General features: G+C 42.3%; 1 protein-coding gene across 3 annotated transcripts in view; it reads left to right on the top strand.

Moving 5' to 3' along the window:
• The window catches only part of SLC12A1 (solute carrier family 12 member 1), a gene marked incomplete at both ends in the record, with an annotated part of 95,653 nt that overhangs the window by 63,259 nt on the left and 16,941 nt on the right, over positions 1–15,453 (top strand). For all 3 annotated transcript variants that reach the window (XM_080707560.1, XM_080707559.1, XM_080707561.1), the window contains 2 exons: positions 2,270–2,376; positions 7,357–7,439. In XM_080707560.1, coding sequence (XP_080563686.1) covers positions 2,270–2,376; positions 7,357–7,439 — 190 coding nt within the window. The remainder of the gene's footprint in view (positions 1–2,269; positions 2,377–7,356; positions 7,440–15,453) is intronic.

The following is a 15,453-nucleotide window of genomic DNA, read 5'->3' as shown; positions in this document are numbered from 1 at the left end:
TGGTGGTTGACGACGTTGGGGATCCTATTAAAACTTCAAACTATTTTTGCATCTCATACGGCATGCAGCAACGCTCAAGTCAGACATTTTTCTTTTTCCATCTCTCTCTTGTAAATGGTGTGAGGGCAGCCGCTAGGCTCCACTAAATAAATGTGTGATGATCGGGGCGTAAAATCTCCCTATCCTCTTAAATTATTTCCAGGGTGTTAAATAAAATGTAATCATCTCCAGCAATCAACATTAAGGCCCACAGAGCTCCATCTTTTCTCCCGTATTCTTCCCTCTCCACTCCCCTTCTTTATTTCTTCTATAGTACACACGTAAAATCAGTTCTTAGCTGCCCTCTCTACAACTGAGAACGCCAACAAGTTCTCAGTGCAGTCTAAGAGATTCTCGGAAATTGTAGGGCTTGGCTTTCTAAACATTTTGACTTTAGTGGAGTCAAAAAGGCCTGGTTCTATGTGTACCCAACAAAGAATTTGGCTTTCATAGTGTCCATAGTTAGGAGTGTCAGAATTCCAGACTAAAATTTAGCTAACTGATGCTTTATGTGGGCAGGGGACAGGGGAGGATGCTGGTTTCGGTGTAATATTTTGGAGATTAGGCACACTTGATATGTTCCCTGAAGAACACTTGCAAAAGTAGCTGCACATTCAGAGAAGCCATTTCTGAAAGGCCTGTTATCCACAATAAGCTTCTTTTCACCTGTTGCTAATGTGTTAAGCCATGGAATTAGGTGTTCTTGTTGTACGGTGCTTATTTGTCTTTCAGTAGCAAGTTTCTTTTCAGTAGCTCTTGGTTAAGCATCTTGGTGGGAGGGCTACAACATTTAATGTCAAATGACCAAGAAGATTGGTAGAATAGTAATATTTTCATCTGGGAATGGGAATACAGACCTAAAAGAAAAGCAGGGGGACAAAAGATTTTAGTGTGGAAAAGAATTGTTAGGTTAGCTCAAAACGAACTTTAAATCAATGGAGCATGCATAAATTCACGTGAAGTTCTTCCCATAAAAGTGGACTACAGAAGGGTCATGACAAAAAAAAAAAAAATCAGGACAGAGAGCCACTAACATCAAGCACTACCAATTACATCATTTTGGATAAAGCTGTCCTTGTATCTAAGAAGTTACAGAGTAGAAATGACCATATCCCCAAACTGTCATGGAAGACTAGATCCATCCCGCTACGCACCTTTCAAGGGCCAAATGATGGTTCTAATGGGTTGTTGGGCCACCTGTGTATTTCTAAGATCACTATACACCCCAAATACGTTGCAGGTATAGCTTATTTCAGGAACCTTCCATTAGCACATCTCTCCTTCCGTGTGCGACTGTCTCTTCTAGAATATCCAACCTCCATTCTGGTCAGTTCTTTAACTCTTCTAGAAACCCAGAATGGCTTGCTTTCTTTCCCACTGATCCACTCATCTTGTCAACATCTAACCAAACCCCAAGACTGAGAACAAAGGCCCCCTCTCCCGTAACCCTGTCGGCGAATCCTCAGCTGGAATTCAAGTTTTCTTTTTTGTATTTCCATACGAGTCCCTCTCTGCCTTTACTTATATTTCTGTTTTTTTATGTATGCCTTGCCTCCTCTGCCTCATTCTAAGCTCTTAACACCAGTGGGTACGCTTTACTATTCTCTCATCCATACCGCTTTGTAATTAATAGGTGCTTGATAATATTGTCAAATTAAATTTGATTAACCAGAAGCCACATCCTGTCATCTACTGGGGGAAGCGAAATTTCTTATATGGACAATAATCATTAATGATACTGTCATGCAAGAGGACTAGGTCTGGGGAACATAGTTCAGTCATTGTTCAGTAAATAACCTAAGAGATATTTCAGTGATCCTTGTATATAAACATTTCCCAAACAGGGATTTTATTGCTGATGACATTATGGATATACCAGGTGGAAATGAGCCTTGAAGCACTAAGTTATCACATGCATACCAACAGTTAAACTGGCCCTTACTTGTTATTGAACCATTTTCATGAGTGTGTCAGAAGAAATGCAAATTACTGCTAATTTCGAAAAGTTACGTTTCTGTCATCTAAAATCCATTTATGGCTGAGATGATTTAGAACTAATCTCTCTATTTTATGCTTGGGTACAGGCATGAAGGACATGCACTAAAATGTAATCTAATCTTGGGGATCTTCAGAACATTACTCCAGCGCTCATTTTGGACATTATTTTTCATTTGCAATGGTAGTTTCCCGGTATGGTAGGATTGCCCATGTGTCTATGTCCTCTGTTTAGGCCTCGGGCTTAGGAAGAATGAAACCCAACACTCTGGTGATTGGATATAAAAAGAACTGGAGAAAAGCTCCCTTGTCAGAGATCGAGAACTACGTGGGAATCATACAGTAAGTGATGACCTGGGGACGAGCTCTTGTTTATAATGTGCTAACCAGGACAGGAAATAACCAGCTCTGCACAGAACACTACTGTGCCACATAATATTGCCCAAAAAGAGAACATTCTCTGGGTCCACCAATAAGAACCAGAGGGGCTCAGAGTGTTGAAGGAGATGGGGTGGGGGTCATAAGGTGTCAAAGAAAAAAGGTAAATGTTTATAGAGTTACAACCTTAACGTCCATTTACAATATTAAAAGCAGAAGGCAGATAGGTATGGAAGGGTTTTTTTTTCTTTCAAAATACCCGCACTCTTTTTTTTCCTGTATTAAATTATATATCTATAGCTATGTATATTGATATATTGTAATATCCTTTTTTGTCTCTGTATCCATTTTTTATTTAAAGTCTATTTTGTCTAATATTGTATAGACATTCTTGTTCTCTTTTGGTTACTGTTTGCATAGAATTTTTTTCATCTTTTTATTTTATTTATATTTATGAATCTAGAGTGAATTTCTTATATACACGGGTTGACTGTTGTTCCCAGATCAGACTTTGTCTTCTGAGCCTTGCTTAGCATGGTCACTACCCCAAAAACCAGGTACCCTCTGTTCACAGGGGCATTGCATATGCCAGGTGCTTCTACTACCAGGTGTAGTAAGTAGCACAAAAACAAAGTTCCAGATGGTATGTGCCTTCTAATAGCTAAACGGTTGATGAGTTTGGGGAAATAAAAAATGAGAGCCTTTCAAGGATGAACAAACACCAGACTAACATCCTTACCAGGAATTAGACCATTTATTTCTTAAACCTTAGAAATGAGTACTACTATTGTTCCCCATGACACATGTTGAGACAGAGTAGTTTTTAAAAATTAAGAAACATGCTGAACGAAGTCAGTTTAGTAAGTGACTCAGCTGGGTTTCCAAACCAGGACCATCTGAATTCAAAGTTGAAACACACAACCTCAATGCTATGGCACCTCCAGAAGTACACAGATACCTATACATTACCTGACTCGGTTTCTTCTTTGGAATAAGAGAAAGCAAATGCTACTCCTGCAGAGAAACACATTCCAGAAAATAGTGCCTTTTCTCTAGGCTCCAGAAGACCAAATCAGACAAGAGGAGCAATGCTGGGCTTGTCCAGCAGCCATCTTTTGGGTCAACAATAATGGTGGATGGTGGAAGGTTTCCTGTGTTTGGGATCAAGCTAGGTTCTAGCGATGCTCACACCACAGAATGCAGAACGTGCCCAGGAGGAACAGTTGCACTTAAAAAGTCCACACCACACAGGGAGAGATTTCTCACCCCTTCAAAATGAGCATATGATGACCGTACATTGGTCATTATTTTAGGCAGATTTATAAGAAGAGCATTCTGAGTTCTATTAGAAAGAAGCCTAAGAAGTGAATTTCATCTTTTGAAATCGTATGTATTACTGACCAAACAGGAATTCACTTACCAGTCTTCCCAATGCAAGGCCCACACGTATTATTCGCAAATATATCAAGCTGAGATTCCATGGGCTGCCACCAAGCTCCGGCTGGTGCTCTTAAGTCCAAGGGGTTAAGGCTGAAATCAGGATCAGAATTTGACCAGACTCAGCAAGTAGAGGTTTGATATATTTCGAGCTGCAATCAGTTGCTGACCAAACATTCTTGGAAATGGATTAGATCTGCCCCTTTATTATCTAGATTCCTCAGCGAAATTTCATCTTCACCCCGGGAGAAGAAAAAGGAGAAAGGTTTTGTCTTGCAAATTCCCCACCAACCCAAATATTCTAGGAATTCAAAGGGATCAAAATCCATTTGAGCTTTGAACCCAGGGATACTGAACCAAGGGGTCCTTTTTTGGCTTTTACAGCAAAATAATAATTAAATCCTTCTTGGCAATAAAGTTCAGTGTTAAGGTGGTACACAGTTGTACTATTGTAAGACCTAGCAGGATTGAGGAAGATAAATTACTTTACTACCACAATGGGGTTAGTAGTAAAAGGACGACACCCACACATGGGTTACAGTTCCCTTTCTGATTTTGTTCGTGCTTAAAGCAAAGCATAATGTTATTGTTAACATGTGACTACTATTATGAGCATATAGGGTTTTTTTTTACCATTTTTCTTTGAATAAAAGATTGTAAACGTCTATAATATCTTTTTTTTTTTTTTTTTTTTTTTTTTGCAGTGTTGGGATGGAGCCCAGGGGCATTCTACCTCCAAGCTATACCCTGAGCCCTATTTTTTTTATTTTTTATTTTGAAACAGAAACTCACTGAGTTGCAAAGGGCCTCACTAAGTACCTGGCCACAAACCTGGATCCACCTGTGTCAGGCTCCCGAATGCTGGGATTACAAGTGTGTGCCACCACGCCCAGTTTATATAATATTGTTGAGTGTTTTGAGCTAGGAGTCTGAGACAGGAGGACTACAGGTTTGAAGCCAATCTCAGCAACTTAGGCCCTCTACAACTTAGTAAGATCCTGTTTAAAAAAATAAAATAAGGTTGGGGGTAGCCCAGAGGTAGAACAGAATCCCTGGGTTCTATCTCTAGTACCATACACATGCAAATGAGTGGTTTGATTTTAATTAGAATCTACTTTGGAGCCAGGTGTGGTGGCACACACTTGTAATCCCAGTACTTGGGAGGCTGAGACAGGAGGATCATTGTTCACGGATAGCCTCAGCTACTTAGGACCTCCGCAACTCAGTTAAGACCCTGTTTCAAAGTAAAGAATAAAAAATAGGGCCAGGGGTGTAGCTTGGAAGTTGAATGCCCCTGGGTTCCATCCCCAGTACCGCAAAAAAAAAAAGAATCTACTCTGAATTTTAGGCTATACTAACAAATTATCTCAACATCCGCAGCTTAAAACAACACAGCCTTAACAGCTTTAACATCTTAAAGTTCTGTGGGTTAGAGGTCCAACGGGGACTGCATTGTACCAAATGAAGATGTAGAACAGGCCGTGTTCTCTTTGGAAGACTCCAGGACCATTTCTCTACCTTGCTTTGCCAGCTTCTAGAGTGTAGACCCTCAGACATATTTGGCTTAACACTCCCTCTTAAAAAAAAAATCAGTGCTACCCTGAAAGTCTACCTTCTTAATCCAATAAACAGAAAGATATAGTGACAAATTTTTGAGTTCCTTTATGTATGCCCCCTCTGGGGGCAGTATGGCCTACTTTGGAAATCTATATGAGGTTACCCACGGCACGGGGGTGGCTCGGAGCCCCCTCCCTCTATCTGCAAAGCCACCCTTGACCAATCAAGTCCTTCTCCTCTACTTCTGCCTTCTAATTTCACTTTTAAGTACCCTTGTGACCACATGTGGCTTGCCAGGTGATCCAAGATAATCTTTCCAGACTGAAGTCCTTAACCTAATCCCATCTGCGAAGTCCCTTTTGCCATGTAAGTAAACATGTTTATGAGTTCCAGTGATCAGGACATCCTTGGGGGAATCCATTATTCTGCCTAACATAAAATCCACAGTTTTTCTTGGGACGCGTTGTCTAATTTTTTTTTAATAACCAAGGGAAATCAGAAACAAAATTTGTTCATGTGGAATTTACTTGGTGGCAAATTGTGCGATACTGGAACTCTTTGTTAAGATCACTTACGGTTTAGTTTTGAGCAGAGGTTTGTATTTGTATTGAGCTTGCTTATATCATAATCTGAAAGTTCAAGTCAACGCAGGCTATTGAAAACTTGTTTGCATTTGGTGGGATAATCAAAGCTGCATTGTTCCCGGGGGTGGGTTGCCTAATGGTAAGGGCTTCTGGGTCTCAGCCGCACTGCAAATTGGATAAGAAAATTCCCATGGAAAAAAGAATTTTTAGATGACTCCAGTGGTTCAGTGGTTTGCTTCCGTATTTACAACCAGAGAAAACATGTGCTACAGGAACAGAGAAAAAAGGAAAGAGCCATAATTTCTCTTCATGGGTCTGACTTTATTTTCCTTCATTGGTCTGATTTCATTGGGTTGGGTGTAGAGAAGGCGCCAGAGCCATCTTCAACTAGGGAGGGCTTGCAAGGAAAGCATCACTCCAAACGGCCTGTCCAGAGTCGATAGTGAAAGTTCCTGAGAGGCACCAGAGACACGTTGATCCCTGGACTTGCATCAGAAATACTGTAGAAGGACTCCTCCTTGTGGCAGGGAGGGGAAGCTAGGAATTTCAAAGGGTCTTTGAAGCCTGTAAACAGTTCTAAATATATCCGATTGTTTTTCTCACTTGGTAAGAGATTTTGCTATTTTCAGAATAATGGAACAAGCCAGGAACAGTGGCACAGGTCTGTAAACCCGGTGACTCAGGGGCAGAATAGGAAGATTGTAAGTTCAAGGCCACTCTAGGCAAGTTAGCCTCCAAATAAGAAAGGATGGAAAGATAGCTCCGTGGTATAAATGAGTATGTGCATGAAATCTGTGTATGAAATGAGGGCCTCTCGGTTTTGCCCCAGTACCGCAAAGAGAAATAAGTAAATATGAAGGTACATAACGGGGTCTGCAGCAAAAGTTTAGTTGATAGCATTATTTGGATGCATTGGCTATCGAGTGAATAATTTACTGACCTCTACCCAGAATATGTTTTTGAAAAATATGGAGGAAGAATAAACAAATAGGAAAGGCATCAGTTCTTAGCTATATTCCAAAGTGAGTTTTAATGGTTTAATGACATCAAAATCTTAGATATAAGCTGGGCATGATGGTGCACCCTGGTAATCCCAGTACTTGGGAGGCTGAGATAGGAGGATCCGGGTTCATAGCCAGCCTCGGCTACTTAGTGAGGTCTTTTGCAACTCAGTGAGACCCTGTTTCAAAAGAAAGGATAAAAAATCAGACTGGGGGTGTAGCTCAGAGGTAGAATGCCCCTCAATACAATCCCCAGCACCACACACACAAAAAAATTAAAATTCTAGATGTAAGTTTAACATTGGTCCACAGCTTGAGGGTTAAAGGAGTCGTTTAAAAGACTAACAGCTTGCTTCCCCTTCCAGTGACGCATTTGATTTTGAGATCGGCGTGGTCATAGTCAGAATCAGCCAAGGCTTTGACATCTCTCAGGTTCTCCAGGTACAAGGTACGTTCTTTCTTTATTCAACCAACACAAATCTACTGCACATGTTCTAGGTGGTGGGGATAGAGCAGCTGACTCCAGAGACAAAGCTCCCAGTGGTGGAGGCTTAACTTCTAATGCTGACCCGCTCCGTGGACACTCCCCCTCGTGTTTTCCCCACTACCAACACAAGTGGCCTTCGCCCTGCTACCCAGAAGTGGAGGCTAATTCAAAGTAGTCATCAGTTACTTTTCTTATCAACATAACCACGAAGCAGCATCAAGGAAAATAAACACCTTCAGTAAAATAGCCAGCCAAACTAATTTCCGCAAGATGTTTCAGGAAATGAAGATTAATTCTGTCCTCGGAAAAACAGCTATTTCGCTTCTAAGAGTCGATGAACGGGTTTGTCGCTAACGTGGAAATAAACCTGAATATATCATGCTGTGAATCACTAATCTAAGTCAGAGGCAGAAACACTAATTCTGATTAGTGGCTCTCTCTGTTTTCCCTGTAGAGAAGTTGGTATACGTGTCTAGTCTTAGAATTTAAATGTACCCTTTTTGTGTATGAAACGAGGAGAATATTTAAAGAGTTACTTAAAGTGTTAGGCAGTACCTGGAGTCCATCTCTGCAGCTGAACTTCAAAATAGAGCCGGCTGATAACAAGACACAAAGACAGTGGGATAATTTGGGGTACCTACTATGTAGCAGGCATAGTGTGGGAGAAAAGGCTGGTAGGAGAAGATAAATAAGCTTGGTCTGTACCCCCAAGAGTCTCACATCTATCTGGGCGTGTTGGTGCATGCTTCTAATCCCAGCATTCGGGAGTCTGAGACAGGAGGATCCCAGTTCAAGGACAGCCTCAGCTACTTAGTGAGGCCCTCTGCAACTCAGACCCTGTTTCAAAATAAAGAATAAAAAATAGGGCTGGGAGTGTAGCTCGGAGGTAAATGCTGCTGGGTTCCATCCCCAGTACTGCAAAAAAAGACAGACAGAGAGAGAGAGAGAGAGAGGGAGAGAGAGAGAGAGAGAGAGAGAGAGAGAGAGAGAGAGAGAGAGAGAAACAGTGAGACAGTTTTTATAACAGAGTCATTGGCAATGTCAGAGAGAGAGACTGACCTCCTAGTAAGGGAAATGGATATATTATTAGTGTAATGATGGATTAATGGATATAAATAAGGTATTATGTGGAAGAGAGACGGGGGGAGCAGTTGATCCCAAAAAGGCTTCCTGGAGGAAATTTGATTGAGATTTAGTGAATGGGTAGGAATTAACCAGTGAGGCTGAGGGATGGAAAAGAAGGAGAGGTTTGGGGGGTCAGCATTCTTGGCAAATAGAGCACTGGTGAAGATTTAGACGGAGACACGGTGGACTGGGATATGGATTCGTGTTACCAAGTGAAACCCAAGTAGAAGATGATGAACTCTGAGACGGCCCCAAAGAGGGAGGGTCAAGATTTTACCAGCGTCCTCTGTCATATTAAATACTGCAGACCATATTTTGTAGATAATGAGGACCGCCCCGAAGAGATGGAAGTGAAGGGATAATGTGGTCCTTCACGTGAATTTTACAGATCATGCTTTTTCAGTTATATGAGGAAGGATTCAAAGATGATTAAAATGGAAACAGAGACCAAAAAAAGAAAGATTTTTTACAATAATCAAAGCAAACGCAGGTACCAACTTGAATGGGGGAGCCTTCACAGGAATGCGGGGGGGAAAGAACAGAGTTGAGAAGCATCTCAGTTCCATAGCGCATCCCTGGGGGTTTGGTTGTACATGGAGGCCACGGGAAAGGGAAGAGGGAAGAAAAATCTTCCTGGCCGATCAACAGAAATGCAAGCAGAAGGGTAGGCTTACTGAGGAGAGGCCTCGCTCAATTTTAATTTCCTGTGGAAAATCCTTCTGCTAGTGTTCAATATCAGTAAAAAGTCCTAGTCTTGAGGAAGAAATCTAACTCTGCAATATAGATTTAGATGTCACTGGCTAAATTGTGCCCACGCATTTCAAGTGTGTTCAGGTCCTAACCTTAGTACCTCACAATGGGACTATATTTAGAGACAGGATCCTTAAAGGTGCAAGTATCATAGAATGGGGGTCGTCTTAGTAGGACTGTTTTAATGGAGTCCTTATAAAAAGAGAATAGGACACAGACATGTGCAGACATGGTGAGCAGGCCGCTCCCTTCAAACCAAGGATGTAGCCTCGGAATAAATAATCTGTACTAATACCTTGATGGTGAAATCTCCAGAATTGTGAGAAAATTAATTTCTGTTGTTTAAGCCACCCAATGTGTGGGGTTTTATTTATGGCACCCCTAGGAAACGAATCTAAGAGACTTTGTAGTTAAGGTGGATATTGAAATAATAACTCTAGGGGAAAAAAAAAAAACCAAGAGTGTGCATAGTTGAGAGTTTCAAGGCACAGGAAGAAGGCCCCAAGGAGGGCAGAGAAGGAAAGGGCAGAAGGCAAAGGAACCGGGAAGCTGGTGTCATGGAAGCCGGGGGCCAGAGGGCAGAGCGTTCAGAAAGGGGGTGGGGGGGATAATCAACATTGTGAAGTATCGCCGGAAAGTCCAGTAAGATGGATAGTGAACAAAATGTGAACGGTATAGCACAGTCTTAGTGAGAACAATTGCTCCAGAGAAATACTATCATGGCCCAGATTGCAGTGGGCAGAGGAGAGACTGATGGCAAGGCAGAGAACCTGGTGTGGCCAATCTCCTGGGACACTGGGCCAGAGAGGGATGGAGTGGCTGCGGTGATTGGCTGTCGGAGAGCTAGAGACTATAAGAAGGCAGCCTGGGCTGAGGAAATGGGCAGCCCATCAAAGATGAAGGCAAAGCCGGGCTTGGCGGCGCACGCTTATCATCCCAACATTTGAGAGGCTGAGACAGGAGGATCATGGTTCGCGGACAGCCTCAGCTACTTAGTGAGGCCCTCTGCAACTCAGTGAACCCCTGTTTCAAAATAAAGAATAAAATATAGGGCTGGGAGTGTAGTTCGGGGATAGAATGTCCCTGGGTTCCATTCCCAGTACCACAAAAAAAAAAAAAAAAAAAAAATGAAGGTAAAGAAGAGGCAATCCATGAAATAAGATCTGAGAGGAAGTGGAAATCGGGATATTTATGTGTATAAAGTGGAAATTTATGTCTATAAAGCAATACAGCAACCAACTGCTGTGCTATTTCTCAAAGAACCCTGGTAATGAACTGCATCCCCCAGAAGTTTCCCAGGGGACGTATCCTATTTAAATCAACTTTGATGTTTGAAATATTTCTGCTTCTTAGTCAAGAAAGGGGAAACACAGTTGGTTGCTAATAAAATAATTAGAAGTAACAACCATCTAGGGTAAACAAACGAAAAAAAACCACAGTATTACACAAACACTCCAAGAACATGAGGAAAACAACAGCATAATGATAGAAATTAACTTTATGTCACAGTTCCGTGCGTTATTTTGAAGTTTGTGCAATTTATGACACAAATCTCATATTAGATTTTGAATTGGAAGAAATAAGCTTGCGTTTCATTGTATTATGCTGTAATCTAGGGCTTAATAAGAGCCTGATAAATCTTAAGTATTGCATTTTACTATGTTAATGATTATCATCATAGCTTTCCCAACACGGGCACCATAGTGTCATCACAGATTATAATTTAAAGGAAATATTAGCAATCCAGAGAGCCCATACACGGTAGTTAATAAAGCAGTGAATAGAAATCAGCTTTCTAGGTAATTTACCAGCTAATGACAATTATTTCTATAGGGTATCACAGGCTTATGCGAAGCGAATAACATGGTATAAATAAGATTGATGCTCGTAACATTCCAACTTGTATATTGTAGTGACGTTCCTGCTATTGATGAGTAATACTTTCTGTTAATAAATTAATGTACTGACTGATAACAACAACAATAACAACAATAACAACAATACACACACACACACACACACACGCACACATACACGCAGTATTTCATATTATTTGCTTCCTGTATTTAGCAAGTTGGCCAACTACAGCAAAGAGTCTGAATTGTACGAGTAGTAAATAGAGAGATGAGATGTGATTTGCAACATATCGTGGTCAAGTAAGTACCGCACGATTTATGACCATCTCAGAGCATGGTGATACCACTCACTGTGTCTGATCGAGTGGCTTAGCAAATAGAGACAGATGGCAGCGTAGTAAATAATTACTTGATTGTAAGGCGACCACTGCAGGATTGCTTCCTGCCTTCAGTTCAACCAGACGTCACCCGGGGTTCAGCACCTTGATTTATCCAAGCATTTATGGCTTTCAGTTGATTGACTGAGGAAAGAAACGTAATTTAATAATTAATAAAGAAAAGGGATGCTGTAAAATGGGAGGGGATGCGACTCCCCAGTGGGTTTCTCTGCTCTCCCTTCTGCTGTCAGATACTGTCTGTTCTCTCTCCTTAAGATTCAAAGCAGATGGTGATTTGTAGACTGCTGTCTATTTCTAAAAGACATCTTTAGAAAAGAAAAAAAAAGACAGTCTGATAGAATATTTGAGGCAATTTTGAATTGAATTTCAAAATATAGATTGAATTTCAAAATATAGTCACTCCAATTGGTTACCAATCAATTTATAAAGCAGTTGAAAAATAGAGTAACTACTGTTCAAAACAGTGTTGGCATGTGCATGAAGAGGCGGCTCCAGGGTCACCCTGTGTTCTCTGAGAACTGTTCAGGGCGTGAATCAGGAAACTGGTTAGAAACTCATGCTCCGTGTGGCAGCGCATGTTTGTAATCCCAGCATTTGGGAGGCTAAGACAGGAGGATTGCGATTTTTGGACAGCCTCAGCTACTATTTAGTAAGGCCCTTCGCAACTCAGTGAGACCCTGTTTCAAAATAAAGAATAAAAACTAAGGCTAGGGGTGTAGCTTGAAGGTAGAATGCCCCTGGGTTCCAGCCCTGGTACCAAAAAGGAAAAAGAAAAAAAAAAAAGAAACTCACTCGCACTGAAAAGGCATTAAAGTATGAGCTTTTATGTCTACCATTATGACTTCAGGGAGTCTCCTAAAATCTTGAAAAGGGAGAAGGACAAGCTGATATTTAGTCAGGGCCTATCACTGCAGAAGAAAGTAAAGACGGATACATACTAAAATCTGAAGTAGGAGGCTTAGAGCTGTGCAGCCTTGGACAGATCACTTGTAACTTTCTGATCCCAGATTTTCTTTTCAGCCCAAGTTTCTTAATGTCAGCTCGGCCTGTGCCCCGGAATAAGTACCAGAGACTATGTGGAAAGCGCTCCACAGTTCTCAAACATTAAAGTGTGGTGGTGGCGGCGGCGGCAATTGTAGTGATGGAATAAATGGTCTCTGTCAGCCCAGTAGACATCCACTTGTACCTCTCCTTTGGTTCTGACTTGACTCGCGCCCCCATATGACTAAAGGTGTACTTTTGCAAGTCAACTGGCCAATATTCTCGTTGAAAAAAAAAACATCTTGACAAAGCCTACTCTTGATTTCCCACGCAAACAGAGGTATGAATCCCGCAGTTAGGTCATTCAGAAGAACAGACGATGAAAGCATCACTTCCATTCGGCGCTAAAAAGTGAAAAAGAGGGAGTGCACAGAAGGAGGCCTTAGGTCACCTGCAAAGTGAATAATTAAGCTTTATCCCTGATAGGAAAATGCAAATTCGCTGAGCAAGTGGGAACCACACCACTGTGTCATTGGGTCTGAAAATCCAAGATGGCGAAGCCAGCCAATTTTAGCTTTCAGAATAGACTGTCAGCTTCTGTCTTTATGGCCTTTGAAGGAACTACTCAATCTGAAGCATCCAAACAAAATCCGCTTTTGTCCCTCGGGCCTGGGATTTCTCCGTTTGTGTGCCCTGGGTGGGCTGTGGGCTTGCCTTGGAGCAGACGCCTGGAGCCGCTCCCATTCGCTCAGCCACTGACTTCCTTACAAAAGAGGATTTATCTTAGTCCAAACTAGAGGACAAAGAGCAGGGCAATTAGTGGCAAATCGCAGGGTATGCTGGAGCCTGCTCAAAAAAAAAAAAGAAAAAGAAAAGAGAAAAGAAAGAAAATAGAAACACTTTCTCTTCAAGGGAAGCCCTAACAGTTGCCTCCAAAAAGCTTAAAAATAAGCACCTTTAAGAGGGTTGTAAAAAGGCCACCCCCTCCCCCTCCACACACACACACACACACACACACACACACACACACACACACACACACACCGCCCTTAGTGATACCCCGATAGATGGCTGAATAACAGCTAGGGCCCCATCAACACAGCAGTTAAAACAGAGTCCAGTTGTCTCAGCTGTTGATCTGGGGAACGTTCCATGTACAGTCATACCTTGAGAGTCGTGTGTGTGTGTGTGTGCGCGCACGCGCGTGCGTGTTGGAGATGGAACCCAGGGGTATTCTACCTCTGAGATATACTCCCAGATCTATTTTATTATACTTTTATTTTGAGCCAAGGTCTCATTAACTTACCGGGGGTCTCACTAAGTAGCAGAAGTTGCCTCAAACCTGTGATCGCCCTGTCTCGGCCTCCCAGCTTCTGGGATGACAGGCTGAGTCACCACACCCGGCTCGTGTCCTTTTTAAATTCCATGTCCCAGGGGCTACCATTTGGGAGGATCAACTTAGCATTGCACCCCATGCCTGAAAGCGTTTAAATCCATCTACCGATGGAGAGGGGAAGGTTAATAAAATAACTACAAAGTAATAGTAATTAGCCACAAGAAAATATTCACGGTAGGAGACATGAAGAAGATGGAGTCGACCCGAGCTCTTTTTTTGGCATTTGAATCCTATAACTGCCAGATGATATTTTGTGAGCTTCAGTATCTCCATCTATAAAAGGAGGATGATAACAGTAACTATCTCTGATTTGTTTGGGGAGCAGTCAAATGCAGCACTGTCCCTGGCACCCCAAAGTGTGCAATAAATAGTAACTATTATGTTGGGCGTGGTGGCACACACTTGGGATCCCAATACTTGGGAGGCAGAGACGGGAGGATCATAGGTTCAAGGCCAGTCTCGGCAACTTAGGGAGGCTCTCAGCAACCTAGAAAGACCCTGTTTCAAAATAAACAATAAAAATATGGGGGTTTACTAAGAGGTAGAATGCCCCTGGGTTCAATCCCCACTAACACACACACACACACACACTACTGTTACCTCCCAGGTTTTTTTTTAAAAAATACCTAGTGCGCTTTGCATGAATAGTCCCATGTCCAGAAGTTCAGATACCCTTTAGAAGGTAGGAACACTGTTCTTTAAAGGAGCCCCAAAGTGCTCTGCCAAAACAGTTGTTTCTTCCTTTTGCAATGCTAAGAGGGTGGGAAGGGGTAACAATTTTCTGTTCCACATATAGGAGATCTGAGGCACAGACATAGTCAACGACTTGCCTAATGTCTTATAAAGCCAGCTGCTGAGCTCCGCCGGGTCACAACCCCCCACTCCGGTTGTAGTTTGCAACATGGGGGGGCGGGGGAGCAACTCCAGTCTGAACTCTGAGACCATCAGCCTGATTTCTCCGGTTTTCTATAGCTGCTGGTCTTGAGACCCTTTGAAGCTTTGTGGAAATCACATGGGTGATTTGACCTGAAATCTCGTGCCACTGGCAAAAGATTAATTGCTAAGACCTGGAAAGGGGCCAGAGAATTCCGTGCAGCTGAGGAACAGCAGCGTGTAGGGAGGTAACCGTCCCGGGAGAGTTCAGCTGGCACATAACTGACAAGTCTGGAGTTTGTGTAGCTCTCCTGAGCAGAGAGAGAGGGTAAGAAGCTCCCGGGGACCGGGTAGACATTTACAGAAGTCCTATCCGTGTTTGGTAACACTGAGTCTTAGGTGTTCTGCCCTCCCTCGGCCTTTAGAACATTGCTCATTCTCTAAGGCATCGTTCTGAGCAGACAGTAGGATGAGGAGATGTGAGCAGAGGGCCACCTTGCCAGCCTAAGCCGGAGCTTAGAACTCATCAGATTAGAGCTGTCATATGACGGCTTTGAAAATCTTATTCACCCTGATCTCAGGGAAGTAGTGGTCAA

Source organism: Muscardinus avellanarius (assembly GCF_963383645.1).
Source record: "Muscardinus avellanarius genome assembly, chromosome: 12".
Lineage (NCBI taxonomy): Eukaryota > Metazoa > Chordata > Mammalia > Rodentia > Gliridae > Muscardinus > Muscardinus avellanarius.
The sequence above is the reverse complement of the archived record's forward strand: the minus strand, read 5'-3'. Positions and strand labels throughout refer to the sequence as shown.